This window comes from Thyridium curvatum (assembly GCF_004353045.1).
Source record: "Thyridium curvatum strain D216 chromosome Unknown NODE_50_length_306471_cov_79.392670, whole genome shotgun sequence".
In the NCBI taxonomy this organism is placed as follows: domain Eukaryota; kingdom Fungi; phylum Ascomycota; class Sordariomycetes; order Thyridiales; family Thyridiaceae; genus Thyridium; species Thyridium curvatum.
Genome location: NW_022156805.1, coordinates 55042 through 80689, shown reverse-complemented (window position 1 = coordinate 80689; position 25648 = coordinate 55042). Strand labels below are relative to the sequence as shown.

The window sequence follows — 25648 nt, the reverse complement described above, 5'->3', positions numbered from 1 at the left end:
TAGACAATCAATGACACCCTTCTTTCGTACGAGGGCCAATCTCGAGATGTGTTGTCGTCATTCGGGCGGTGGCCATGTGGTAGCCGAGTTCTGGGCAAGCGGGTGTGTAGTCTATGAGAACCGAGAGCTGTGTCATGAAAACATATGAGTTGGGGGCCATTGGCCACGGCTTCTTACTCAGCCAGAGGGCGTAGCATCCTTTGGAGACCATGTATGGTTGCAAATCCACTGGTGTTGGGTCTTTCTGTCGTCCGGACTGTGGATCGTGCAACCAGAAGCTGCCTGGGGGTGAGTGACCAGAGAGGTTCAAGAGAGCTGACTGTACACCTGGTACGAACCCAGGGCTGGAAGCTTTCATGCAGGGGACTGACATGAGAACTCAATCAGACGGCCGCCCTGCTCGTGGACTTGCTCCTTGAACCAATGGCGTGATTGCCACAGCATTGACACGGACCTTTGACTGGAGCATTTCTTCCGTAGAGAGACTCAGCTGGCGGCAAGATCGCAAATCGTACATCTATCGTCCCTATGGAAAGCCGACTGACACTCACAGCACACAGCCCCGACAGTGTAACCTTGGCTGCATCTGGCTTGCAGGCTCAAAGCCCTGTTCAAGTCTTCTCCCTTTGCTCCAGCTACATCAGTCAGCAATATGTTATTATTGGACTGCTTACTTGGTTGACTAGTGTGTTCGATGTGATGTGAATACTTATGGATTTCTCCTCCAGAATGAAGCCATTCTGCGGAAAGATCCGCAACAGGCATGCCTTTCCATTGACAAGCCCATCATGCCTTCTCCAAGGAATCAGCCGGGCCAAAACGATGTTCCAACCTGGATTTCTTTCATGATCAGAAACCGTGCTGCGCGAGATCGGAATTTTAGAACGAAGTAGCCTATTTCCTAGGATCAATTTTCATGGCTTACAGTGCCTCGAGTGCCTCCTCCTACCCCTACTGGTGGTAAATTACAAGGAATTCTTGGAGGCTTGGAGCTCAATGCAACATGAGGTCGTATCCAGTAGTAACTAGGCTATGGCATATGATGTGGCAACTCTGACTACTAAGTAGAGAAGGGTGGACTTGCTTCTACAAGTCCGTCACTGGGATTCATCAGTTAACACCTCAAGATGGAGGAGGGATTTGGACTTGTTGCGGCGCCTGCTATCATTCCTTCGCAGGCGTAGATGCCGTTCACCAGGTTTTTTTTTGAACACGACTCTGAATACGAGGGCTTCATCAGACAAGCCATATTTTGAGGCTCAAGTCGTCCTAACGCTGGAGCGAGGAAGTTGCTGGATGCAAAGAAACTCAAGGCGCAATTGCATACATGTATTATGCCCTCGAACATCCTCCATACATCAAGAGTCGGATCGAGGTGTCAGCCCCGTCAGAAGCCAGCCAGCAGTGTGGTATCAGGCAAAACATAGCGCGAGACTGATGCCAAAAGAATCGGTGCAGCTCAGGTCCTAGCAATAAACCTGCAACTATCAATGTCTAGGTCCCAGCATGAGAAGAACCGACGACGCACAATAGGGCCTCCCTCGGAGATGAGAGGAGAGATGATGCTGGAGGAAGACCATCCACTACCTAGGTATTCATCTCCAGCTGGTGCTAGCGCCTCGATAGCGGAGCTTGTAGCTGCCGACCACCGTTCTTTTGGCACCTTTGAGGGGCAATTCATGCCCGCAGCCCCGCCATCTGTTGTCCGATAGCACTTTGCCGCATGCTTATCAAGCAAAATAAATTTACTGCATCATTTTTCGACATCGCAAACTTACCAATCCGCCGCCTTTATAAGCGAACATTTCACATCCATTCACGCTGCTTGCCTTCTCAAGCTCGGCAAGAGTGCCCTCATCGGCTGCGCATACTTTCCTTGGAGATTTACAGTGTCCAAACCCTACAACACAGACGCAATGTCGTCCTCACACAACCCCCACCCACAAGACGACCCCGAGGGCGACGAGCCCGACATGCTCGACGCCGACGAGGCCCTCGAGGAGGTTGAGCAGGGAGACGACGACGACGTCGCCATGGACAGCGACGACGACGACCAGCAGGAGGAGATCGCCCTCGAGAACGACTCGATCGCCTACTTTGACGCGCACAAGGACTCGGTCTTCTGCATCGCCCAACACCCCAAATACCCGTCCCTCATCGCGACCGGCGGCAGCGAGGGCGACGACGACGACGCGCCCGGCAAGGGCTACATATTCGACGCCTCGGCCGCCGAGTCAAGACCGGTCCTGCCGCCCAGCTTCAGCAGCGACCCGAGCGCGAGGGCGGAGGGCACGCAGCTGCAGCCGCTCTTCAGCATCGACGGCCACACAGACTCGATCAACACGCTCGCCTTCACGCTGCCCAACGGCGACTTCCTCGTCTCGGGCGGCCTCGACGGCCGCCTGCGCGCCTACGCCGTCAGGGTGGCGCCCGGCGCGCAGCCCCAGTTCAAGTTCCTCGCCGAGTCGCAAGAGGTCCCCGAGATCAACTGGGTCGCGCCCTGCCCGTCGCCGCAGTACCCCAACACCGTCGCCCTCGGCGCCTCGGACGGCTCCGTCTGGGTCTACACCGTCGACCCCTCGGACAAGGCCAACCCGCTGCAGATCGTGCAGTCGTACTTTTTGCACACGGGGCCCGTCACGGCCGGCACGTGGACGCCCGACGGCAACCTGCTGGCCACCGTGTCCGAGGACAGCAGCCTGTACGTGTGGGACGTGTGGGGGCTCGCCGCGGGCAAGGGCCTCGTCGGCGACAACGGCCAGACGTGCGTCTCGCTCACGGGCGCCGACCAGCGCTTCGAGGTCGAGGGCGGCCTCTACTCGGTCGCCGTCTCGCCCAGCGGCGGCGTGCTCGCCTGCGGGGGCGCCGGCGGCGCCATCCGCGTCGTCGGCATGCCCAGGCTGGCCGACGCCGGCGGCGGCGCCCAGCAGCCCAAGGGCGGCAAGGCCCGCTCCGCCGCCGAGCCCGCGGCGCAGGCGGGCGCCATCCTCGCGGCGCTGCAGGTGCAGTCCGACAGCATCGAGACGCTGGCCTTTGCGCCCGCGCCGCAGACCCTGCTGGCCGCCGGGTCCGTCGACGGCAGCGTCGCCGTCTACGACACGTCGCGCTCCTTTGCGCTGCGGCGCAACATCGCGGGCGCGCACGACGACTTCTCGGTCGTGAAAGTGGAGTGGGTGCGGTCGGCCGGCTCGGCGGGCGGCCAGTGGCTGCTCACGAGCTGCGGCATGGACGGCGTGGTGCGCCGGTGGGACCTGCGGGGCGCGACGCCGGCGCAGAACATCTCGGGCGCGGCGGCGGCGGGCCTGGTCAAGGAGTGGAAGGGGCACCGGGGCGACGGGGAGGGCGGGGGCGTGCTGGGCTTCGTGCAGGGGGAGACTGGGGAGCGGATCGTCACGGCTGGTGATGATGGCGTGGTGCTCGTGTTTGAGGCGTGAAGGGTCAGTCAGATCCGGGGTGCATTTGTGGGATGGGATGGGACGGGATGGGATATCTAGATGGGAGGTTGCAGGGCTGATACCACGAAAAGAGACTATGCATTAGAGCAATGAAGAAGGTTGATTTCTGACCTACATTGCCTTCATATTTGCATTGCCAATTTGGCGTCTTGTTGGGTGCCTCGTTGTAGATATGTGGACTGTACTGGGCTGTAAGTTTGGCTGTCAGGGCGGTGACACTCATATCAAGGCTTTCAGTACAGCACGGTGACTACTGTGCCATCAAGAGAGGACCTTTCCTTCTCTGGACAGCATGACGAGATTATACTTTCAGATTTTCGAGATCCTACGTATCTGTGGAAGAAAGAGTATTCGCGACGCGGAACCCTCGCATCATGACGGCCGCCGACTCACCTGCCAAGCGCGTCATTGTGCAGAATGCGGTTAGACGAGGAGGAGCAGTCCCTGACTGCATCCTTGGAATGGGAAATTTTGGCGATATTAGGGTGAGAGCCGCTGCGCCTGGGTAATACCGGGACACCCACTTGCCGCCCTCTTTAGGTGGTCATCGTGTACTTCAGGTTGTAGATTCCATGTCCCGAACTTTAAGGAAAGCAGGACAATGAACAATGCTTTTGTCTGCTTTGTCGAGGAGCCCTTTCAGTGACTCGGCCCAACCAAGGACACGGGATCGACATCGCAGCGAATAACCAAGCTTGGTAGTTATGTCGAAAAATGCAGATCCAGTTCGTGTTCTCTCTTCTCCACCAAGCACCCAGGTGCCAGCAAGCTCGGCGGCCTCTATTAGCCCGAAGCACCCCCTTCCAAGATGCCTAAAAGATGACGCCGCTTCGGGAAGGTCAGCTTCCGTTTCGCGGGTCCGGTCCCCTTGTACTAGTTATTCCCCAGTGGCCAGTGGGAGACCAACGGCTCAAGGTTATCTTGGCGTCTCGGGACCCAGATCTCGTAAAGTATGCGACAAGCTTACATGACGCTAGGCCAGACCGCCCTGTCTAACGTACTCCGCAGGGCGTTTATTAACAAACATTAGTGAGGCATGGCGAGAGCACTAATTCCATCGCTTGTTCCTGTTTCTCACAGATAACTAAAGGTACCTAGTCTGAGCCTTGTAGGGCAGCGAGTCGCGCCGGTGCTTGGGGATTCCGCAGTTTGCCGTGGTGGAGCGATGCGACGCTAGGATGCACCCCAGCACAGCACAGCACAGGTGCAGAAAAAGGGCTCTGAATGTTCATAAGGAGAGGGGTGGTCGTGGCGCGGCGCAGTAGCGAATTGAGTCGAGGGGGGGTGACTTCGCGGCTGTCTTCCTTGTGGTTGTCCCTTTTCGCCAGTGATACGCATTCGTAACGCAGGCATAGTGCTCTTTTGGCACCTGCGAGCGAAACAAATATACACGACCTGCAAGAAAGAGCCAGTGCCGCCACCGAGAAGCAATCATGGGCGGCGTACCCTCAGTCCCGACGGACCCCAGCCGGACCATCCAGGTCATCGGCGCAGGGTACTCCCGCACCGGAACGGTGTCGATGCAGATGGCCCTGGAGAAGCTCCTGGACGGGCCCGTGATGCACGGCGGCACGGCGCTGCTCGGCCGCGAAGACGGTACCGCCCCCCAACACCCTGCCTACCCAAGCCCAAGCCCCCTGGCCCGACGTTTGACACTGACCACTGCGCTGCACAGCGTACTGCAAGAAGTGGCTGGAGGTGTACGAGGCGCACGCCGCGGGGGACAGGCCCAGGAAGCTCAAGGCGCTGCGCGAGGCGACGCGGGGCTTCGTCGGCATCTGCGACCTGCCGGGCAACAACTTCATCGAGGAGCTCGTCGAGCTGTACCCGGACGCCAAGGTCGTCGCCGTGCACCGCGACGCCGACAGGTGGTGGAAGAGCATCGAGCTCATCATCAAGAACACGACGCCCAGGTGGCTCAAGTACTACCTCGCGCCCGTGCCCGGCTGGCGCCACTTCCCCAAGATGGTCGAGTGGTTCACGTACAGGTCCGTCTCTCTTCTCTCCCCCTTTCTGGACGTTCGCACAGTGGTGTCAATGCGCAAGGATGAGGCAGAGACTGACGCGTAGTGTTTCTCAACGTCGAACAGAGGTGAAGAGATCCTGACGACGGAAGTAGAGGGCGTAACAGATCCGCAGAGTAGGTCTCCCGGCCCGGATATCCTTCCCGCAGGTTATTGCATCGAACCTCTCGTGAGTGACTGACCGTAACAAACCCCCTTAGATATCGGGAAGGACCTGTTGGCCGTCCACAACAGGTGGGTCGCCAGCTTCGTGCCGCCAGAGAAGTTCCTCCTCATGGAGCTCAAGGACGGGTGGGAGCCGCTGTGCGAGTTCCTGGACAAGCCGGTGCCGGACGAGCCCTTCCCCAGGGCCAACGACGCCGCGGCGGTCGAGCAGACGGCCAAGGACATCATGACCAAGACGGCGCTGGTCTGGCTGGGCATCTTTGCGACGACGGGCGCGGCGGGATATGCTGCATTCAAGCTGTGGGAGGCGTATTTGTGATGGAGTCGAGGGGAAGGAATGAAGAGAGGACGAGAGAGAACGAGAGAGCGAAAGAGTCAGATGTAGAGATAGAGATCTGAGGTGGACATGTCGTTGTGGCTGTTGGTGTCACGTCGGCGCGGCGACCAATCCAGGGCGGTGCCGACTTACATGGATGCGATGGCGACAGATTCCCCCATGATTGCGCATTTCCTTCTTATTAGCGGCCGCCACATTACACAAAGATCTTTTTTTACGTTCGAATGCACAGTGCGCATAAAATCTATTATCTGGATTGACTGCAGGGTGTATTTCGTTTCTCGAGAAATGGCTCTGTCCACTTCCCCCGAGTTCAATCCTGCTTCGCACTCTTCCCGCTGCTCCCGCTCCCGCTCCCGCTCTCACCACCCCCTGCATCCGTCGTCCTCCCCCAGCTCTCCGCCCTCCGCACCGCGCTGTGCAGCCCCCGCACCACGACGGCCCAGCTCCGCCGGCCCCGGACCCTCGTCAGCGGCAGGATCGCCGCCCGGCCCCTCTTGAGCTCGCCGACCTGCCCCAGCGCCGAGAGCATCGTCCGCGGCAACATCTCCTCCGACACGTCGTGCGCGAGGCTCGCCCGCATCCACGCCTCCAGCGCGTCCTCGGGCCGGCGCCACCACCCCTTCGCCTCCGCGAGCTCGCGCCCCGCCCGCGAGGCCGCGTCCTCGCACGCGCGCCGGACGTAGGCCGCGTCCAGCCAGTCCGTGCGGGCCTGCCCGTCGCCTCCTCCTCCGTCCGGCGGCGGCGGCGGACGCGACCGCGCCTCGGTCATGCGCTCCAGGATGGCGGCCACCAGCGCCAGCGTGACGGCCAGCCAGGGCGACCACTGCCCGACCGCGCGGACGGACTCGGACTCGGGCAGCGTCCGCAGGAAGGTCTCCGCCTGTATGATCTGCGGCAGGAGCACGGGGAACCAGGTGAGGTAGCCTATCTTGGCCAGGGCGTACCACGCCGTGCCCGCGTACCTACCAGCTTGGTAGCGCGGCCAAGTGATGCAGGGCTCGAGGTAGGTCACGTCGTCGACTTCGGGGATGCGGAACCCGAAGGCGTGGAATAGGAAGAAGCAGACCACTCGAAAGGGCAGGTCGATCATGGCAAACGCAGGCACGAGCGTGCACAGGAGCCAGCAGGCCTGCCGCGCCCAGACAAACGTCCACAGCGTCCACGCCTTCCACCCGGCCCGGAGGAGATGCGGCCTCAGCTGTCTGCGTGACAGAGACCGTAGGAATACTTTGTCCCTCACCTCCTGCGGGGAGTGCACGGCGTTGACCTTGGCCACGGCCATGGGCAGCGCGACCTTGAGCGCCTGCTTGACCATGAATCTCACGACCTCCCACCCTGGGCCCTTCTCAGGCATAACCACGACAGTGTCGTCCAGCGATGGCGCCGGCGGCAGCGACGGCGCCGCGTACGTGACGTTGACCGTGTCCCACCGCAGCGGGACCATCGCGTCGCCGCCGTAGCCGCGGAAGAACGTGCTGGCCTGCATCCGGCCGCACGGGTCGTCGCACGGCCCGTCCCCGCGGCAGGCGGACAGCACGAGCGACCGCGACACGCCGTCCCAGAGCCGGGCCGAGACGAGCGCCCCGGCCAGGTGCGCCGCGAACACGAGCCCGACCCAGCCCATGACCATGACCAGCGGCGTGCGCCGCACGAGGCCCGGGCAGAAGAGCGCCACGGCGACGAGCATGAGCATCGACGTCTGCGTGACCTGGTCCGTCGCGAAGATGTCGGCGTCGTGCTGCGGGCCGGCCTGGAAGGCGAGCAGCACCTGGTGCGCGGCCGCGGCCGCCGAGTAGCTGGCTGCGAAGCCGATGGCGGCCCGGGTGAGCCACTCGTGGGCGTGGCCGAAGAGGACGAAGGCGCAGACGACCCAGAAGAGGTGCCGCTGGAGCGAGGTGTAGCAGCCGCTGATGGGGTAGACGCACCACACGCGGTTGGCCTGCTGGACGATGGGGACCTGGTCTGCGTGATAGTCCATTGTAAGGAGAGAGAGACTAGTGGACTACACCTGGAGTACGAGGATAGAGCAAGTTCAGAGAAGATTGGGAGTGACCATCATGACTTCGGGTTGCAAGATAGTTTGGTCGTCCAAGACTGACAGCGTGCGGGATGTCTGCGAGGAGGCTGTGCAGCGATCGCTTTGTGCGTATGCATGATGTCCAACGCCCAATGGGATCAGAGAGTGCTTCGAGAGTTCTGAAATGTCAATTCATACAGGGCTAGCTGTCAACTTGATGCTCCCTGCCAAGTCCTCGAGTTGGAAGGATCCCATGGATGGTGCAGGGGAACCGCAGAGTCGAAACAGTCAATGCACTCCTGGTCACTGGAATCCCGTTTCATCGGCCGCGAAAGTGGTCAGCACAATGAAAATCCCATCCCGCAGCCAATCGTCCAATTTCGATGCTCTTCGAGGCACAGCACCTAGGTTTCAAGCTATACATAGAATCGTAGCTCCATGAGGTCACATGGCAGACGAGCATTGAGGTTGAGATGATGTCCAAAAAGCGAAAGATCATCCATTCTCCCCGAAACCTTAACGTTTTAGCGCCAACGGGGCGTAAAAGGATGCCAAGACTGCCCTACGAAGATCCCCTGGACAGTTCAGCCACGGCGAGCCACAGCGGGTCGCTCCAGCGGGGTTGCCCGCCCCGGGCTCGGTGCCCCGCTCCCAGGAACCCGAAAGTTTGGACGATCTGCGTCGCCAAAACACCGTGACACGCGCCGACAAAAAGTCGAGAAACATCATCACAACGACTCTGTCAGAACACACGCCACGAGCACAGCCAAGCCATTTATTGAGCCATTGATGCAACTTCATATCCATTCAAGTTTCGGAACTGAGCCAGTCAATAGCCCGCACCCGCTTCCGACGAATACCAACACACAATGTCAACAACCACCGCGCCGGGCCAGATCTCCACCTACGGCGACTGCGTCGCCTCCCTCCGCACCTCCCTCTCCTTCCTCGAGTCCTCCGTCAACACCCTCGGCAACGGCGTCGCCGACTTCCCCCGGCTCGTCTCCGTCCTCAAGACGGTGCGCGTACGTATTCTCCCACAATATCTTGCCCCCTCCGATCCACATGAACGCTAACGCCAGCCGACGAACAGCACTACGAGCTCATCCCCCAGACCACCCTCGCCGCCGCAGAGTCCTCCCTTCGCGACGAGATCGGCCCCTCGATAGCCCTGCTCCTCGACCGCGCCGACCGCTCCCTCGACCGCGAGGCCCGGCGCATCGAGACCCTCAAGGCCCGCGCCGAGCTGCAGGCCGGGCGCCTCTCCCACGGGCCCGAGGACGACCAGCACTACGATAGCGGCAGGAACAGCAGCAAGGGCAAGCAGACGGGCAAGGCACTGGGCGGCGAGGCGGCGCTGCGGGCGCGCATGATCCGCCAGCGCAAGGAGGCGCTCAAGTACAGCGTCGAGCGGATGGAGCTCGAGGTCGGGCAGAAGGAGAGGGAGCTGAGGGTGAGGCTGGAGAAGGCTTGAAGGAGGAAGGGTTGCGGTTTTCAGTCGCTTCTGAGATGATTGCTCGTTGCAAATCGTTGTGTTGAGGGGAGATGCAACGTGGCCGAGCCCTCCACATCTCTTTGACCATCAGGAGATTTGTGAGGCTCGACACCTCGTTAGCATCAAGGTCAAGGCGTGTGCGGCCCGAGACTCTCGTCTCCATCCGAGTCTCCTCCATCAGATGGCGTGGTACGAAGTCGGCATGGACTCTGCCCAGAGCACGTCCAACAGTCGCGGCCGGCGAGGTAGGGTCTCTAGACCTCCAAGGCAAAACACTCACGGGTACTCTAAGCTTGCCAAAGGCTCCCGTTGGTTGAGAAGAAAAGCATCGGGCCGCGGTCTTGGTGTTCAAGACAGGGACTGCTAGCCCGAGTAGCAGAGTCATTGCACGAGAGCGAACAGAAGATAGTCTACCAAGATAGAGGCGGATTCTACAAAATACACTCTATTACATGAGGATCATTGCGAAGGCTGTAATATAACATCCATTTCTCCATCAAAATAGCCCAATGTACTCAGTACTCTTAGCTACTCAAGCCCGAGATACAATGCTTTTCCAGCCACCTGAGCTAGTTTTGTTTGCCATGACTTGCTCATGCTGCCTTTCATCCCATTCATGGCGGAAAGGTTCATTTTCTCACAGAAAGCACTCAGTCACCCAACTGAGATACATCAGAGCACACGTCACATGAATGCAAGGGACATTGCAGGTCGGGGGTATTTTTTGTTCGAATAGAAGGTTTCTTTTCTTTTCACAGAAAGAATAAGTAATGAGGAAAAAAAGAAAAAGCATCTGGTGGTGCAGTGGTCTCGTTTCAAACAACATCAAAGAAGGAAGAATCAAAAAAAAAAAAAAAGACACGGGATGGCCCAATCCGGTTTTTACTCCCAACAAATCCAATTGCTCTCGGCCCTGCACATTTCGCGTGCAGCCGAGGCCACAAACCCAAGCACTCGAGGCGCCGTGCCACGGTCTTCAAGCTGGCCATCGCCAGGCCTATCCGCTGGCTCTCCTCCCTCCCCTCATGGGTATGTCCCCATTTCCCTAGCCCTGCGGCGTTTGCATATAAGAGCCCTTGGCTCTGCTTCGGTATCTCCCGTTTGGCCGAGTTTTGGGGTATAGTTGGAATAATATAAACAGTGGTTCCTAAAGGCAGGTACCAGGCATTAAAGTCGTCCCGTTGCGCGCCGTGATCCCGATTTCCCAAAAGTGTGCTCCCGTGGGCACTTGAGAGCTTCAAATAATCATCTCATTCCCTTTGCGGCTCCTCGATTCGTCAAGGTTCTCATAATAGGATCAGGTAGTTACTAGGAGCAATGCCCGTCTCGCCGTTCTCTTTCCTCGCTTGCCACCACCTGCCGCTGACGTCGGACACCTCGAGGATCTCGTGCTTGGAGAAACTAATCTCATTCGCATCGTCTGGGTTCGCCTCGTAGCTGTAGATGGCCTTTGCCCGATAGGGGTACTCAGTCGGGGGCACGATCTCTCCCTCGTTTCCGGGAGCGCCCTTATTGCCAGTGGCCGACGACGTAAAGCCACCGGCACCGCCGCCTAGTGTTGACGTGCGGTTGGGGCCTTGAGGAATGCCAGCGACTGGTGATGGGTTCTCAAAGCCGTTAAGCTGCGCCGAGGTATACATCTGAGGAGGTTGGACAGACGTCGAGGTTTCGGGTCGGCCAATTCCGTAGCCACCGTTCATGGTCTGGCGGTTCATGGTGGATTCCTTGGTGAGAGCGAAAGAATCGAGGTAAGCGCGAGGCACAGCCGACGGAGCAGATCCAAAATAGAAGATCCACACAATCTGGGATCTGGATTAGCAAACGTCCGCTAGTACAAAACTATCCACAGGAATGCATACCATGACCATGGAAAGAAGGATCAGCCCAGCAGCGGAGGCCTCCTTGGCGCCGTTGGAAGAGTAGATCAGGCCGTGGACGGACGAGGACGTCAGCACGATGCCGGCGCCCAAATAACCAACGACGGCAACGTGGTAGGTCTGGATGGTGTCTGAGGCGACAACAACGAAGACACCGAGGACAACGAAGAACTCATAGACGATGGTCCACCATGTGAAGGGTGGGAATGCAGTCTGCACCTGAGCAACAATGGAAGAGATGAAGGTGATGATCCAGGCGAGCTGCGTCACACGATTAGCGACCAGTTTTGCACAAGAGAAGCACAAGACATCACCATCGGCAGTGCCTTTGACTGCCGATGAAGACGCCGGCTGAGGAAAAGGATACGACTTACTGCTGAGATGGAGATGGTAGCAAGGGCAAAGGGATCACCAATGATGTTGCCTAAGTTGATGCCCCTGCGACCGCCGCCATACTGCATCCTCGAGTGTTCCATTTTGCGCAGTGACGGTGAGTGAAGCGAGCCGTAAGATGGCATAAGGAACGCTTGTGTCTGGTGATGTTCTTTCTTGGTCGAGCAAGTGGGCTTTTTAGCACTTGAAAATTAAAAGTTGGAAACGGGGCTGCAGATCCGGAGGTAGCTCTGTGGCGATTGACTTTAGGCCGGGTCCAGTGTGGGCATGCGTGCCAAGCTGGAGGGTTGACTGTGGTGTGGCAGTGTTGCAGGCGAAAGTGCTGCGACAAGCGTTCCCAATTTGCCGGTTTCCAGTTGGGCTAAGGGAGTGTAAAAGGAGTGCGATAGGCTTGTGCAGCGCCAACCACGGATCAGGTGGTGACTAAGAAAGAACGAAAACGGTCCAAGGAAAACTGTGTGGTCGAGTAAAGTATGAGGTATTGCCCAGCAGGTAACCTCTATTCCCCTGTATGTGCGGATTGAAGGAATCCGGCTGGAGAAGGAAAGCTGTGGATTGTTCGTATCGACCAGGATTGTCGGGCAAGCCGCACTGTCAGCTCTTCTCGCGATAGGCACGGAGCACGGCGCCGCCTAATGGGATCGCTGGCTTCAACAGTTGCTTGTCTGCCACAAATGTTGTCCAAACAATCGAGACAGTAGAGGCGCTTGGTATACAGTTGTCGGGAAGCGCTCCGGTGAGATCGAATCAAGCCGTTCACTTGTCCCTGAAGCAATCGTCGAGTTGCCTCTGCTTTGCGGAGCTCCTCTTTGCCTTATTCTGGTGTCGGGTTCGCAGTACCTGCCAGCGGATATCCCCCAGTCGTAAAAAAGTATACGGGTCGGGAAGAAACAGACTGGTCGTCGTATGGATTGGCGATGATTGTCGAAAATGCGGCCGTCGTCAGAAGCAGAAGGGTGAGAAAAAAAAGAGTCGAAGAAAGAGCCAGACTGGACAGGGAAGAGGAGAAGAGGAGACGAGGAGGCGGAGGGTGGTGGGAGGATTGAAAGGGAGGGTGAGGGCGGACTAGGAGCGCAGGGAAGGCAGGCAAGGAAGGAAATTGGGGAAGGGATGCGTCGGAAGGCAAGGGCGCCGCTGGTGGAATTCTTGGGCCAGAGTCTGAATCTGGCTTGTGGGAGGAAAGGGTACTTGGGCAAGGACCGACAGGTACCTATATTACCCTGGACAGTGCCTGTGCTTTGCTTGATGGGCGCAGGTGGGTGGGATAATAAAGAGAGGCTTGCAGGGGAGCCAGGGGTTGCGGGATCAGAGTATCGAGGTATCGCACCGTGCCCGAAGAGGTACTGTAAGTCGCGGATGCTGTTACGAATTGCTAATAAGAGAGGATCGAGAACAGCGAGAAAAAGATTGAGAGATTCAATCGACGCATGGAGGGCGGGCAGGCAGCCCATGCTCACTAAAAACTCCCCCATGGACCAAGAAACCAGCGATTCCAAGAGCCCAGAGGCGGCTGGGGTGGTGGTTCGTGCACCCCGCTCAGAGCCGTTACCTCCCCTCTGATGATCAGGCAGTGGAGTGAGAGGCCCCTCTAGAGCTCCAGTACAGCGGTCTATTGGTGGCACTGTGCGTTCCTGAGCAGCGCTGTACATTTCAAGTACCCTTCCTTATCCACTCACTTCCCCGTCTCCAAGAGACGACGTTTCACATCTGAACTGCCCAGTCTGCTCTTCCAGTCTTTGCTTGCCTACCGAATTGGGCACGCCGTCCATTGTCGTGACGCTGCTCAACGGGTGTCCTGCCAGAGACAGTTGCTTACTCCGTATCCTCCGGGTCGGGCGCCTGTGGGCTTGGGCGGGCCTTGCATTCTGGTATTTGGTATGCTCAGAGGCACGCTGCATGTGCTTCACCTGTGCTTTGTAGACATGGCAAGCGTCGCGCCGACTGTGCTGCACCATCTCATCCCTCATGAGCTGCAAGTAGGTCGTGATCAGCATCCTACTCGATCGAACAATACAACATGTGCCAATCACCAGCAGGGCACCGAGACCCTCTCGAGATCGATGCAGGACTTGGCATACTACTAATTGGTGGTTGACGAATCCGCTTCACGCGTTTGAGATTCGACAGGGGTTCGGCCTGCTGTCGAATACTCCGTACGCCCACTACGCCCGCTTGCCAGCGCTGTGTTGACGCGTTCTCATAGGTTCGGTTGGCTGTCACTCTCGATTGGCATGCTATTGCGGTCCCCATCCGAGGGTTACCTCCAATCTGCACCAACCAGCCGAGCCAGCGAGCCAGCTCTGGCCAAGTACGTATCACGCGGTTGAGCATGCTCACTCATCTTCATTCCAGAGGCGGTACGAGCCAGCTACCATGGTAGTAGTCGGTGCGCGCGTCACTCTCAAAACGGCGGCTCCACATTACGCTGCAGAGTTCCATACTGGCTTCGAAGGTGCGCAGAGGTCTTCGTGAGCGCAGCCATGCAGGGGAAGCGAGCAACGGTTTCATGAACAGCACAAGTATCGGACGGAAAAGGTCTTTGCTTGTGCGGCTCGTTATTCAAAGACACCGTCGCAGCCCTTTTGGGATGTTCTGGCACACGCAAGCAGATCTCTCAAACCATTCCGTCACACGGACACCTCCACGGACCACCTTTGTCTGCGCCAACACACCGAGCGCCTCCTCCATTGGTATTGGGTCAAAGTCTCGCAAAAGACCGTGCTGCTGTGATGCAACACGCCCGTGATACTGCGAAGCTGGTGCTCAACGACACGGCCCTCTCTACAACTTGATCAGAGCGCTCCAGCGTCCAGTATTGTGAGGCGGAGCTGCTGACGCAACCAGATCGTGTGACACAGACCCGGGGTGCTTTCGCCAGCAGGCGGCCTAACCGACATTCCAGGCTTTGTTTAAACTGCGACCGGGTTTCTGAGCCGCCGAGATATGAACATATTGCCAAAGGGTCATCGTCATGGGCATGCGCATGGCTTCGAAATCTGTTGGCTACGGCTGTGTCGGGGAAACGTGGTGTGTCCAGCACGGAAAAGCAGTGTCTGTTGGCGAAAATGGCCTCCCAATGCATTGTCGTCCAGGACAGCCAGTGAACGCCTCACCTTGAATACTTGACTTATGCCGTGGGAGATCTGCGACAAGTCCACGTTTCTCTTACGAAGTCCTATGTTATACCCAAGACATGTGGCGGCTGAAGTAGATATATTGAACCTGACGACGGAGAATCCCTTTTCACCTGTCTGTGGCGAAGGCGCTCCCACATTCCTCGCGTCGCGGAGAATTTCTTCGCTTTGCGCAATCACAAGCCGTCCCTTGGTGACCCGGCGAGGCGGCGAGACAAGTCGATTGACGTTCCGCGCATGACGAGTCCGTGATTGCCGGCGTTGGCCTTCTCTTGTCCGCATTTGATCTCTGGCACTGAACGAGAGGTGCAGGTAATAATAGCCAGAGCCGTTGTGCTAAAAACGGCGTCCGAGCCGGAAACCTCGTGGTTAGCAGCACGATCCCCAGGTTTGGCCAAATGAGCCACTTTGGACCTGCGTCGCTTCAATCCGCGCTCTTGCATATTGCATCATCCTTCCCGCCAGAGGACGGGTTCTCAACGGCAAACAGACGCACTTTTCTTTTCTTTTCTTTTTTTGCTTCATTGTCCTCATGGGTGGTGAACATCAGAACACGGACAAAGCCGCGTTGGAATGCTCGGCCGTGCACGCGCACGGTGGGAGGTACATTGCTCCGCGGTACAGGCCAGCCTCCACTCACACGCATCGGGACCCAGTCTCCCAACCCCTGGCTATCAGGCCTAGCGCTGGCTTCGTCGTCGCACCACCCCTGAAGCACAAAGGAAGCTCTGGCCTAGGGTCTGTGCTCGAGATCGTTCGAGTCCACCCGTCGCTGATTGGGCCCTCGCGCAAAAGAGGATGGACGCCACAAGTGGCTGAACACAACGTGGTGTGGCTGCCACTCCTTGTCTGACCCGTCACGCAAGGAGGCGCCGAGCTGGAATGGGCAGAAGACTGCCGATCCTCGAGCATGGTGAGGCGACGGCATCTGGACTAGTGGTTCAGCCGCTTCGTATCTACCAGGGAGAGAGAGATTGAGGTACGAGCTTTCTCTAGTTTGCCGGTTTTCTATCAATCAGACACATGCTTCTCAACGGACGAGCGTCCCGGAATGTCGAATGCGCGGCGCTGACTCAAAACGGGCGTCTAAATTGGGCAAATTTGCGAGTGGACTACTCTTAGTGTACCGAATATGCAGAAACGAGCATTACTTGAACGCTTCCAGGCTTATCAGGTACCTTGCCCCCGGAGCTCCGGGGCAAAAGAGCTGATGTGGCGGGGAGGAAACGCATGTTGAAACGCAAAAGCTTGGCGCAGAACCCCGGACGAAACCGACGTCCTGGTCGCAGGCCCTGCGACACGTCTGAAGCATTCAGGCTGGAGACACATATTCTCATGACGCAAAAAAAGAATACTCGTCGACGTCAGAGATCGGCGTTTTCTGCGGCGACGAGGATTTGCGTCACTAGAGAGACCCTCTTTAGAAACAATCATCGCAAGCCTTTCCAAACGTGCAACATAGCGTTCTTTAGTTGAGGAAACTTACGAGCTGTTCGGGTGCGAACCGATCCGTATTCGAAACATTTCAGAAACAATTCGAAGGATTGTCATTGAGTAGCCTATGAATGCTAGACTTGTCCCTGGTGGTCGAGACGAAGGTGGTCGTCATCTGATTGTGCACATCAGTATCCGGGGGTCCATCTCGAGATCTCTGAACTTTTGTCCTGTCACCGGATCACACAAGCTCGGTTAGGTGTTGAAGCTTGCAAAACACCATATGACTGATACCAGCACTGAATATTTGTATCGGTATCTGGGATCTGGTTGTTGCTCAACATAAGGCAATGATTGTGTCCATTAAGTGGTATCGAAGTATGGAATATTCCAGCTCTGACCTGAGAATGGACTCAGAAATGATATTGCCATTCCATAGACAAGTGTTCCTAAACTCTGCATTCATATCTCATCGAGCCATCCAACCACCATCGACCTGTTTAGCGGTAAGACGCGGACTCGCAGAAAGGTCGAGATAAACCTCACGAGAACTCACCACGATGATCTGGCCAGTTATATAGGAGCTCGCATCCGATGCGAGAAAGACTACAGGCCCTTTGAATTCATCTGGGGAGCCCCATTTGCCCATAGGAATGCGCGTGGTTATCGAATTATAGTATGTCTGGTCAGGACTCGATCTGGTGTCAGTGTTCATGTCTGTCGCTATATACCTTTATCGCCCGCGAACAAATCACTGTCAGCAATACGCGGCCACATGAAAATCCGAGATGGCTCACCCGGGTGCAATCGCATTGACGCGGATCCCATGAGCAGCCCACTCGTTGCTCAGGGCCTTTGTGAGCTGTCCGACGGCCCCCTTGCTGGCCGAGTACGCCGCCATGCGGACACCCCCCTGGAATGTCGCCAGGCTCGCCGTGTTAATCATGCGGCCAGGAATCTTGTTTTCGATCCAGTACTTGCCGATATCGCGACAGAGCAGAAAAGTGCAGTTGAAGTTGACCTCCATAACCTCGTCAAGGTCATGATCCGGATAGTCCTGAGCATCGTGGCGGCGCATGATCCCCGCCACGTTAACGAGGATATCGACGCGCTGCGATGCCGTGACGCTCGATATCACACCCTTGACCGATTCGCGGTCGCTGAGGTCGGCGACGGTGATGGCACAGCGGCGACCGAGAGCCTCGATGGCGTCCTTGGTTGCTGTTTGTGTCTGGTCTCGCTAATGGCCTTTGAGGATCCAGTCTATTTCTCGTCACCTGGCGATGGTCATACAGACACATACCTGGACGAGGACGATGTCTGCTCCAGCCTCGGCGAGCCCGACGGCCATAGCCTGGCCGATCCCGCGACTGCCACCGGTGACCAAGGCTGTTTTGCCAGTCATAGTGAACAAACTCATGTTGCCAAAGGTTAGTTAGCCGTTTTGAAACTTACCTTTCAAACTTGACCCTTGACAAGAGGGGCTTGAAGTTGGAAACAAGGACTTCTGCGCGTGTTCCCGGACACTGAGAAGTCTCAACTAACAGCGTGGCCCCGGTTCGGCTTCGGCCTCGGTATCGGTGGTGGAGCTGCGGGCCGGGCCGCCCATTGTCTGGCACTATGTTTTCCGCGATGACCGCCATCCTGATTTGAGGGGTGATTGGACTACGCCCGGAATAGCCTATCTGCGTATTAGATCATCCTGACAGGTAGGTTTGAGCTGGAGGAAATCTAGACGGCTCACATACCCGCCCTATTACTGGTCATCAGATCACACTACGCACAAGGTGAAAGCCTACGTCGTGTACCCGATGCTTCATCACTCTCTGATCCTCACTCATGCCGACATAATAAGGCATAATTAGAGGCATGAGGCTCCCAGAATAGGCAGCCATGATCTGCGCACTGACAACTACCACGTGATCAGGCCAGACGCGTCTTGGGCGCGTTTGCTTGCCACCTCCTGGTTTCTTCACCTCTTCTTTCATCCCACACGTCCCCAGAAATGCCCACTATCACGACAAGCCTCGTCGATGATGGCCTCGGGTCTCCCCAGAAAACGCGAGGCGTCTGACGATGACAGTGGCGTGTCGAGTGTACTGTTATCGAAGCGGACTAAGGCCGAAACTACCTCTTCCAGCTGCGGTGTTGTCCCTCGGAACGCACCCCCCCGTCAGCAACATGCGAACGGGTCCCGATCCCATTCTTCCCATCCCAAAAGCCAGTTCGAATCCGATGTCCTCGAAGCGATCGACCGAGTCATAAAACAGGGGGCCACGGGAAAGGACCAGACATGGGGCAGGCCGCCGTTGACTGGCTTTGACCCCGACAATCAGGATCTTTGCTTCCAGCAGATTGAAGCCGAGGAAGGGACCCTCGATGGTGGCGCTACTGTTGTCAGGCTTTTTGGTGTCACCAAGGAAGGCCATTCTGTTATGCTCCACGTCACTGACTTCCGACACTACCTCTACGTTGCCGCTCCAGCTGCCTTTTTGCCTCAACATTGCGCTGGTTACAAAGACTACCTCAACTCCAAACTTCCTTCCCTTTCCTGCGTCTACTCCACTCAGCTCGTGCTGCGGGAGGATGTCTACGGCTTTCGAGGAAACCAGCAAGGCCCCTACATCAAGATCACCTTGTCAGACCCCAAGTCTTTACCAAAGGTCCGGTCACTCATCGAGAGGGGCGACGCCAACTTCCACGGCATGTGGACCCTCGATGGGACTGTGATGACGTATGATAACATCCAGTATGTTGTGCGTTTCATGGTAGACTGTGGTGTACGTATCCTCTGCAGGCCGCTGTCCAGATTGTCATTGGACCACCGCTGACTGCTCTTGTGCTGGATACAGATCTCGGGAATGTCATGGGTCGAGGCCCCCAAGTCAACGTATACCGTTCTCCCTGCATCCAAACGCCAATCGACATGTCAGATCGAAGCCAAAGTACACTATCGCGATCTCATCGCTCATGCTCCAGTGGGCGAGTGGTCCATCGTGGCGCCTCTCAGAATTCTTTCGTTCGACATCGAGTGCGCTGGGCGCAAGGGTATTTTCCCGGAGGCAGACTGCGATCCTGTCATACAGATCGCCAACATCGTGACTCGATATGGGGAAAAGAAGCCGTTCATACGGAATGTGTTTTGTCTTGGTTCCACCGGCTCCATCGTCGCCACTGAAGTCATAGAACATCAGAATGAGGGCGAGATGCTTCGAAACTGGGCTCAGTTCCTGCTCGAAGTCGACCCTGATGTTATCATTGGTTACAATATTTCCAATTTCGACTTCCCTTACCTTCTCGACCGGGCAAGATATCTGCGGGTCGAGAATTTCAATTTTTGGACCAGATTAAAGAACGTCCCATCTCAAGCCAAAGACACAAGCTTCTCGAGCAAGCAGATTGGGAATCGTGATACCAAAGCAACAAATACCAATGGCCGACTTCAACTCGACTTGCTTCAACTCATTCAACGTGATCATCAGCTACGGAGCTATACGCTCAATTCAGTTTGTTCGCAGTTCCTTGGAGAACAAAAGGAAGATGTCCATTATACAATCATCACTGAGCTGTATAATGGCAACCCTGAATCAAGGCGCCGTCTTGCTCTCTACTGTTTGAAGGATGCATATCTCCCTCAAAGATTGATGGACAAGCTATCTTGCCTTGAGAACTATACTGAGATGGCACGAGTTACAGGCGTTCCCTTCAATTTCCTTCTTTCTCGCGGACAACAAGTCAAATTCATCAGCCAACTATTCCGTAAGGCTCTACAAAAAGGCCTAGTGATCCCAAATCTACGATCAGAGTCTTCTTCTGATGATCAGTATGAGGGTGCTACGGTTATTGAACCGGCTCGGGGTTATTATGATATTCCTATTGCAACCCTTGACTTTGCTTCTCTTTATCCTAGCATCATAATGGCCCACAATCTATGTTATACAACTCTTGTAGACCAGCAAGTGGCTAGGACATTGGGTCTCAAGGCCAATGAGGATTATATTATCACTCCAAGCGGCGATTGTTTCGTTACGACCAAACAACGGAAAGGCATCCTTGCTGAGATTCTTGAGGAGCTCTTGACAGCAAGGAAACAAGCGAAGCGAGAGTTGGCGATAGAGACAGACCCATTCAAAAGAGCTGTCCTCAACGGACGACAACTCGCACTGAAAATCAGTGCCAACAGCGTATATGGTCTTACTGGCGCAACTGCAGGCAAGCTCCCCTGCCTCGCTATTGCCAGTAGCACCACAGCTTTTGGACGGCAGATGATTGAGCAAACAAGAGATGAAGTCGAGAAGCGGTTCAGTATTCTGAATGGCTATTCACATGACGCACATGTCATTTATGGAGACACAGACTCAGTCATGGTACGATTTGGTAATTCTGATCTTGCACAGGTCATGAAATTAGGCGAGGAAGCCGCTCAACACGTGTCAGCTCGGTTCAAAGCCCCTATCAAGCTTGAGTTTGAGAAGGTCTACTTCCCTTACCTCCTGATCAACAAGAAGCGCTATGCCGGCCTCTTTTGGACCAGGTCTGACCATTGGGACAAAATGGATACCAAAGGCATCGAGACTGTGCGGCGAGATAACTGTACACTGGTCGGTACAGTCATCGAGAGGATTTTACGCATGATCCTTATCGAGCGGGACATCATTGGCGCGCAGGAGTAAGTGGCTTTCTTTGTTCCCTTGGATCAAATCCATCTGAGAAGCAGAAGACTTGGCTAGCGACGAGATGGGCTGCAGTATAATGGCAATGTACTAATCTGTTGAGTAGATATGTCAAATCAGTCATAGCCGATCTGCTCCAGAACAAAATCGACATGTCCAAGCTGATCATCACCAAAGCTCTTACCAAAGAGTCCTACGAGGCCAAGCAGGCGCATGTGGAGCTTGCACGCCGGATGAGGAAGCGAGACCCCGGTTCGGCTCCAGCACTGGGCGATCGCGTCGCATACGTGATGGTGAAGGGTAAAATCGGGTCTAAGAACTTTGAGAACTCTGAAGACCCAATGTACGTCCTGGAAAACAACATCCCGATCGACACCAAGTACTACCTCGAGAATCAATTGTCCAAGCCGCTACTGAGAATCTTTGAACCGATTCTCGGCGATAAGACCAAGTCGCTCCTCAACGGAAGCCACACGCGGACGGTGACGGTGGTCGCCCCGACGGTCGGCGGTCTGATCGGGTTTGCGAAAAGGATGCCGACATGCATGGGCTGCAAGAGACCTCTGAAAAGCGCAGGTGAAAGCGCGGTGTGCGAGAACTGCACTAGTCGTATTCCAGAACTGTGCCAGCGGGCGGCAGAGCGCGTCTCTGATCTCGAGGTACGGTTCTCGCGTCTCTGGACACAATGTCAGAGGTGTCAGGGCAGTCTGCACTGCGAGGTAATTTGTTCGGCCAAGGACTGCCCCATCTTCTATATGCGTGCCAAGGCACGAAAGGACTTGCAGGACGCATCGAAGGAATTGGTGAGGTTTGACGCCGATGTGGCGTCGACATGGTAGGACAAGCAGGCTGGCCAGGCCAGGCAGTCTTCGAATTCGGAGGGGGCCGGGTCCCGGCGAGGCAGTTTGCTGTGCGTTGAGCAGTGGTGGACGACATGACAATGACAGGCTTGGAAGATTGACGCGTGTGCGGTTTTAGCGATGAATTTTTGCCTCCCCCGAAACGTCTTGTCGTATCTTCGTGTTAGATCCGTGCGTAAATATGGCTAGGGTGCTGCTGTTGCAAGATGTCCTGGGGTTACGTGTCACTCCGTGCCGGTGATGGCCTGCTGGCTATGGGTGCCGTGATAGAGCCTCACTCCCGTGGGAATAACGGCAGTGAAGAAGGAGATGTCGTTGTGGTCCAGAGACGAGCCCCATTAATAAAGCGTATAGTAAAAGGAAGTGTATCTAGGATCATTTGTAAAACGTATTCCTAATGAACTACTGATCACCCACCACTCACCTAGCTCACCCTTACGATATCTCTAGGGTGAGGCCCTTATGCTTAGTATCACCTAGCTCACCCAGTAGATAGAGCTCGGTGATCCGAAGAAGCTCCGATTGTAAATGACATGGAGTGGCTGGAGAGCGGTGATCATGTAGGCGTGATTGAGAACCCGAAACGCATAGGGTGGGCTCAAAGAGCTCTCAGAAAGTTAGGCAGGAAGGGTTACTAAAGTCTTCAGTCTAGATGTTGATTTTCTTGCGGAGGAGTCTCATTATCCATTTTTGATCTGGAGAAGAGTGCCTTCAATGATCCTGATGCGTGAAGCAAGAGTGTTGGATTATCAGAATCAATAAAATTATGTTGCTCGTATAGCATATCTCAAACTTTTCGGGGCGATTGCGGCCTGCTTGCCTGAGCTGAATATGGCAGAGAGCTTTTCCGTCGAATATCCATTAGTGCTGTAGCCTTTATATCCCTGGTTTGAGTACTTTAATGACAGTGCCAGGCGATGCCAGTAGAATAGAGACTCCCGATTACATTCCCTGGCAGTTGACTGATGATCAACTCGACCAACAATCAGATTATACGGATAGTTCCACTGTCGTTCCATATGATATCTTCCCGGCTAAATAGATTCTTTCCCTCGAAATGGCCGATTCGTTGAAAAGAATTGACTTCTTTGGGCATCAAAACAAGTCCTCTAATCCACGACCTGACCTGAGTGTCGGATTCAACCTGACCCTCCCCGTCTTCTTCTGGTGAAATAACCATCTCTGTCAGGGGAAGTAGCCACACGGGGCTGGTCATGTGGACGTACTTTTGAAGCGGGCCGCCCTCGCTGCTATCCTGCGCAGCAGGCTCTATGAGGCGAGTTGTCTCGTACATCTTGTGCTGGTCTAGGACGATGTTGAGTTTGGTGTCAAAACCCATTAGTATGTGCGTGTGGCCGTTCATACCTTCGCTCGGGATGGCGGAACGCACACATTCTGGAAACATATCTTCATCAAGGAAGCCCTCGGGTCCGTACCTCAGTCGGATGGGAATCAGACCACGACGGCTGAATGTATACTCATACCAGTCCGAATTGCTTTTCTTGGGTATCATCCATCGGCATGTTGTCTTTCCCAGCCGGCCCAATACCGACAGGCTCGCTCCCTCAAGTTGTCCATACGGAGAGGCTCCTTGCGGACGCCTCGCTGTGTAGCATATAAGCTTCGTTATAGGCTCTCCTCGCTTACCGTACCCGAAGAATGCGAGGCCCTTTGGAAGGGGTAGCGAGATCCAGCTCCAAGTAGGACCTACCCATCTGGGAGAGAGCCCGGTCTCACGGCACTTTCCATCAAGGGGGTTGTCTGCTGTATGGCGAGAGGGGCCGGCACCACAGGTCTCGAGCATGCCCTTTGGGATCTCTCCCCAAAGCAAACAGTTTGGAAAGTGCGACTTCCACAATCCCGCCATGTATTCATCCTCTGTATCGATCATCGCGAACCGTGTGGCCAGCCCTGCTAGCGCAGGTAAACGGTCCTGTTCGAAGGAGAGTTGCCTGGAGGCATATTGGTGCACAATCGCATTCCAGAGCCCCATACTCTGGGCCGGGTCAACATTGAGATCCAGCAACGTAATATTGATGTTCCCGGGAGTCCGTGCCTCATCCGGCTTCTCAAACTGATCTGTATTAAGTGCCATGGAAGTAGGATTGAGGAGATGACCTATGGGTCTCCAGATCAAGGAAATTTCGTCCGGACTCTCGGGATTGCTGGAGACGGAGCCGTAGCCTGTATCGATCTGGTATCCCTTCCGACACGTCCATTCGATCTGATATCCAAAACTGAGAATGCGGCGGGAAAGCGCCTTCTCTTGATACGCCCATGCTCGTTGCAATATCGGGACCCATTCGGCAGTGTCGAACCTCGTTTCGCGAAGCTTTATCGTACCGACGTATTCGCCTTGGTCATGCAGATCGAGATCCACTTGCAGACCCGAGACTGCTACCGCGTCTGGCGGGTTCTCGGGTATGTTATCCTTTCTCCACCACCGGCTGGGCACTTTCCAATCTGTCTTGGGCAACCCAAGGAACCCCTCGACGGCTGCAGCAGCCCTCGAGGCCGAAATGGTCAGATAAGCATTCGCATAGACCCTGTCCATCATGGAAATCTCTGTGTGCTTCTCCTCCTTGAGATCCTGGTTGATGCACAGCGAATCGACCCATAAGAACATGATGCCTAGATGGCGGCATACGGCAATAGCATCGCGTATAGTGGCGGGTAGCTCCGACTCCTCCAATGCTTCCAGTCGCTTGCGCAGGTTTGCCATCACTGTCTGTGCAGGCTGGGGTCCTCCCCAACAGTAAGTCAAGGCTGCGTAGTTTATACTTGGAGTTGTTGTATGCTTAGTTTCCACAAGTCGAAGTCGCGCCCCACCCTGGGTCGACACAATCTCGATCAGTCGAGTCGGTAGAAAGCCAGTTGACACCGGGCAGCAGCCATGAGCATTACATGCCTCAAGCCATAACTTCATCTGTTGAACAGCACGTAACGAAGAGTTGTCCAGGTCTGGTGGCTTACAGTCTGGGAGAATGCCGTGTTTCTGCGTAGTTTCGCTTGTCTCAAGCTTGGTATGATCTGAGTCTTGTTCTGGAACCGTCTCAACACTGAAGAGGCGGCTGGGCTGACCGAGCGTGGATGCCTTTCCATCTAGATCATCCAGAGTGACAAAAAGACCATACTCTTTGCGGTATTTGAGTTCAACGCGGATCCAAAAGTCCGACCTTGCCGTCTTGAGTGGATCGACATCATCGTACTTGATAGCATCAGCTATTCGACGTGCAACATGTCGTAAACACAGTTCGCAGTACAATTCGGTTGGCTGATGCACGACTGAATTGCCCATACATTTTGTGCAGTGAAATCTCGGTCCCTGTTGTCCAATTTGTCGTGAAGTTTGGTTCAAGCATAGTTGACAGGATACATCTTGAGCCATGTTGAACTTGTACGAATCCCTGCAACGGTCGATTGAGGGGTCACTGGGAAACCTTGACGGTAGACACGGCGAGCGCAGTTGATGAAACCACGCGGTATTGATTTCAACATCGGTGCCACAGGTGTACCACGGGCTAAGGATGAAATGGTCGATAAATTGACAAAATGAACACCCTCCCATAGCTGATGACATGAGTCCCCGAAGATTGAGTTGCCATATGTACTCGGACTCATTTGCCATTATCTTGAATAGTCCTTGACGAGTTTCCGAACAACTCGGACATGTGTTCATTTCACGGAATGACATATTGACAGCGAAGGAGACGATGGTTCCATTGATCTGCAGGCGCTGGGAATAGGAATCAGCGCGAAGAGGCGGGGTGAAGAAATGGGA

At 55.6% G+C, this 25648-nt stretch overlaps 8 protein-coding genes across 8 annotated transcripts; 4 read left to right on the top strand and 4 right to left on the bottom strand.

The window, feature by feature from the left end:
* Positions 1 to 1916: 1916 nt before the first annotated feature.
* E0L32_007930 (uncharacterized protein) lies at positions 1917 to 3434 on the top strand (the record flags this gene model as incomplete). Its single annotated transcript, XM_031142728.1, has 1 exon — positions 1917 to 3434. One exon carries the CDS (start codon positions 1917 to 1919, stop codon positions 3432 to 3434), a length of 1518 nt encoding a protein of 505 aa, XP_030992780.1.
* A 1454-nt stretch (positions 3435 to 4888) lies between these two features.
* E0L32_007929 (uncharacterized protein) lies at positions 4889 to 5963 on the top strand (the record flags this gene model as incomplete). Its single annotated transcript, XM_031142727.1, has 4 exons — positions 4889 to 5051; positions 5131 to 5443; positions 5546 to 5628; positions 5680 to 5963. 4 exons carry the CDS (start codon positions 4889 to 4891, stop codon positions 5961 to 5963), a joined length of 843 nt encoding a protein of 280 aa, XP_030992779.1.
* A 380-nt stretch (positions 5964 to 6343) lies between these two features.
* E0L32_007928 (uncharacterized protein) lies at positions 6344 to 7962 on the bottom strand (the record flags this gene model as incomplete). The annotated part of the gene is made up of 2 exons (XM_031142726.1): positions 6344 to 6908; positions 6947 to 7962. The coding sequence occupies 2 exons, from the start codon at positions 7960 to 7962 to the stop codon at positions 6344 to 6346; spliced, it is 1581 nt and encodes a 526-aa protein (XP_030992778.1).
* Positions 7963 to 8870: 908 nt separating this feature from the next.
* On the top strand, positions 8871 to 9475 carry E0L32_007927 (uncharacterized protein; the record flags this gene model as incomplete). Its single annotated transcript, XM_031142725.1, has 2 exons — positions 8871 to 9026; positions 9095 to 9475. The coding sequence occupies 2 exons, from the start codon at positions 8871 to 8873 to the stop codon at positions 9473 to 9475; spliced, it is 537 nt and encodes a 178-aa protein (XP_030992777.1).
* A 1307-nt stretch (positions 9476 to 10782) lies between these two features.
* Positions 10783 to 11849, bottom strand: E0L32_007926 (uncharacterized protein; the record flags this gene model as incomplete). Its single annotated transcript, XM_031142724.1, has 3 exons — positions 10783 to 11298; positions 11356 to 11634; positions 11748 to 11849. 3 exons carry the CDS (start codon positions 11847 to 11849, stop codon positions 10783 to 10785), a joined length of 897 nt encoding a protein of 298 aa, XP_030992776.1.
* Positions 11850 to 16803: 4954 nt separating this feature from the next.
* Positions 16804 to 17754, bottom strand: E0L32_007925 (uncharacterized protein; the record flags this gene model as incomplete). The annotated part of the gene is made up of 3 exons (XM_031142723.1): positions 16804 to 17032; positions 17132 to 17574; positions 17638 to 17754. 3 exons carry the CDS (start codon positions 17752 to 17754, stop codon positions 16804 to 16806), a joined length of 789 nt encoding a protein of 262 aa, XP_030992775.1.
* A 616-nt stretch (positions 17755 to 18370) lies between these two features.
* E0L32_007924 (uncharacterized protein) lies at positions 18371 to 21846 on the top strand (the record flags this gene model as incomplete). The annotated part of the gene is made up of 3 exons (XM_031142722.1): positions 18371 to 19114; positions 19187 to 21003; positions 21114 to 21846. 3 exons carry the CDS (start codon positions 18371 to 18373, stop codon positions 21844 to 21846), a joined length of 3294 nt encoding a protein of 1097 aa, XP_030992774.1.
* Positions 21847 to 22852: 1006 nt separating this feature from the next.
* E0L32_007923 (uncharacterized protein) lies at positions 22853 to 25255 on the bottom strand (the record flags this gene model as incomplete). The annotated part of the gene is made up of 1 exon (XM_031142721.1): positions 22853 to 25255. One exon carries the CDS (start codon positions 25253 to 25255, stop codon positions 22853 to 22855), a length of 2403 nt encoding a protein of 800 aa, XP_030992773.1.
* Between the last annotated feature and the right edge of the window lie 393 nt (positions 25256 to 25648).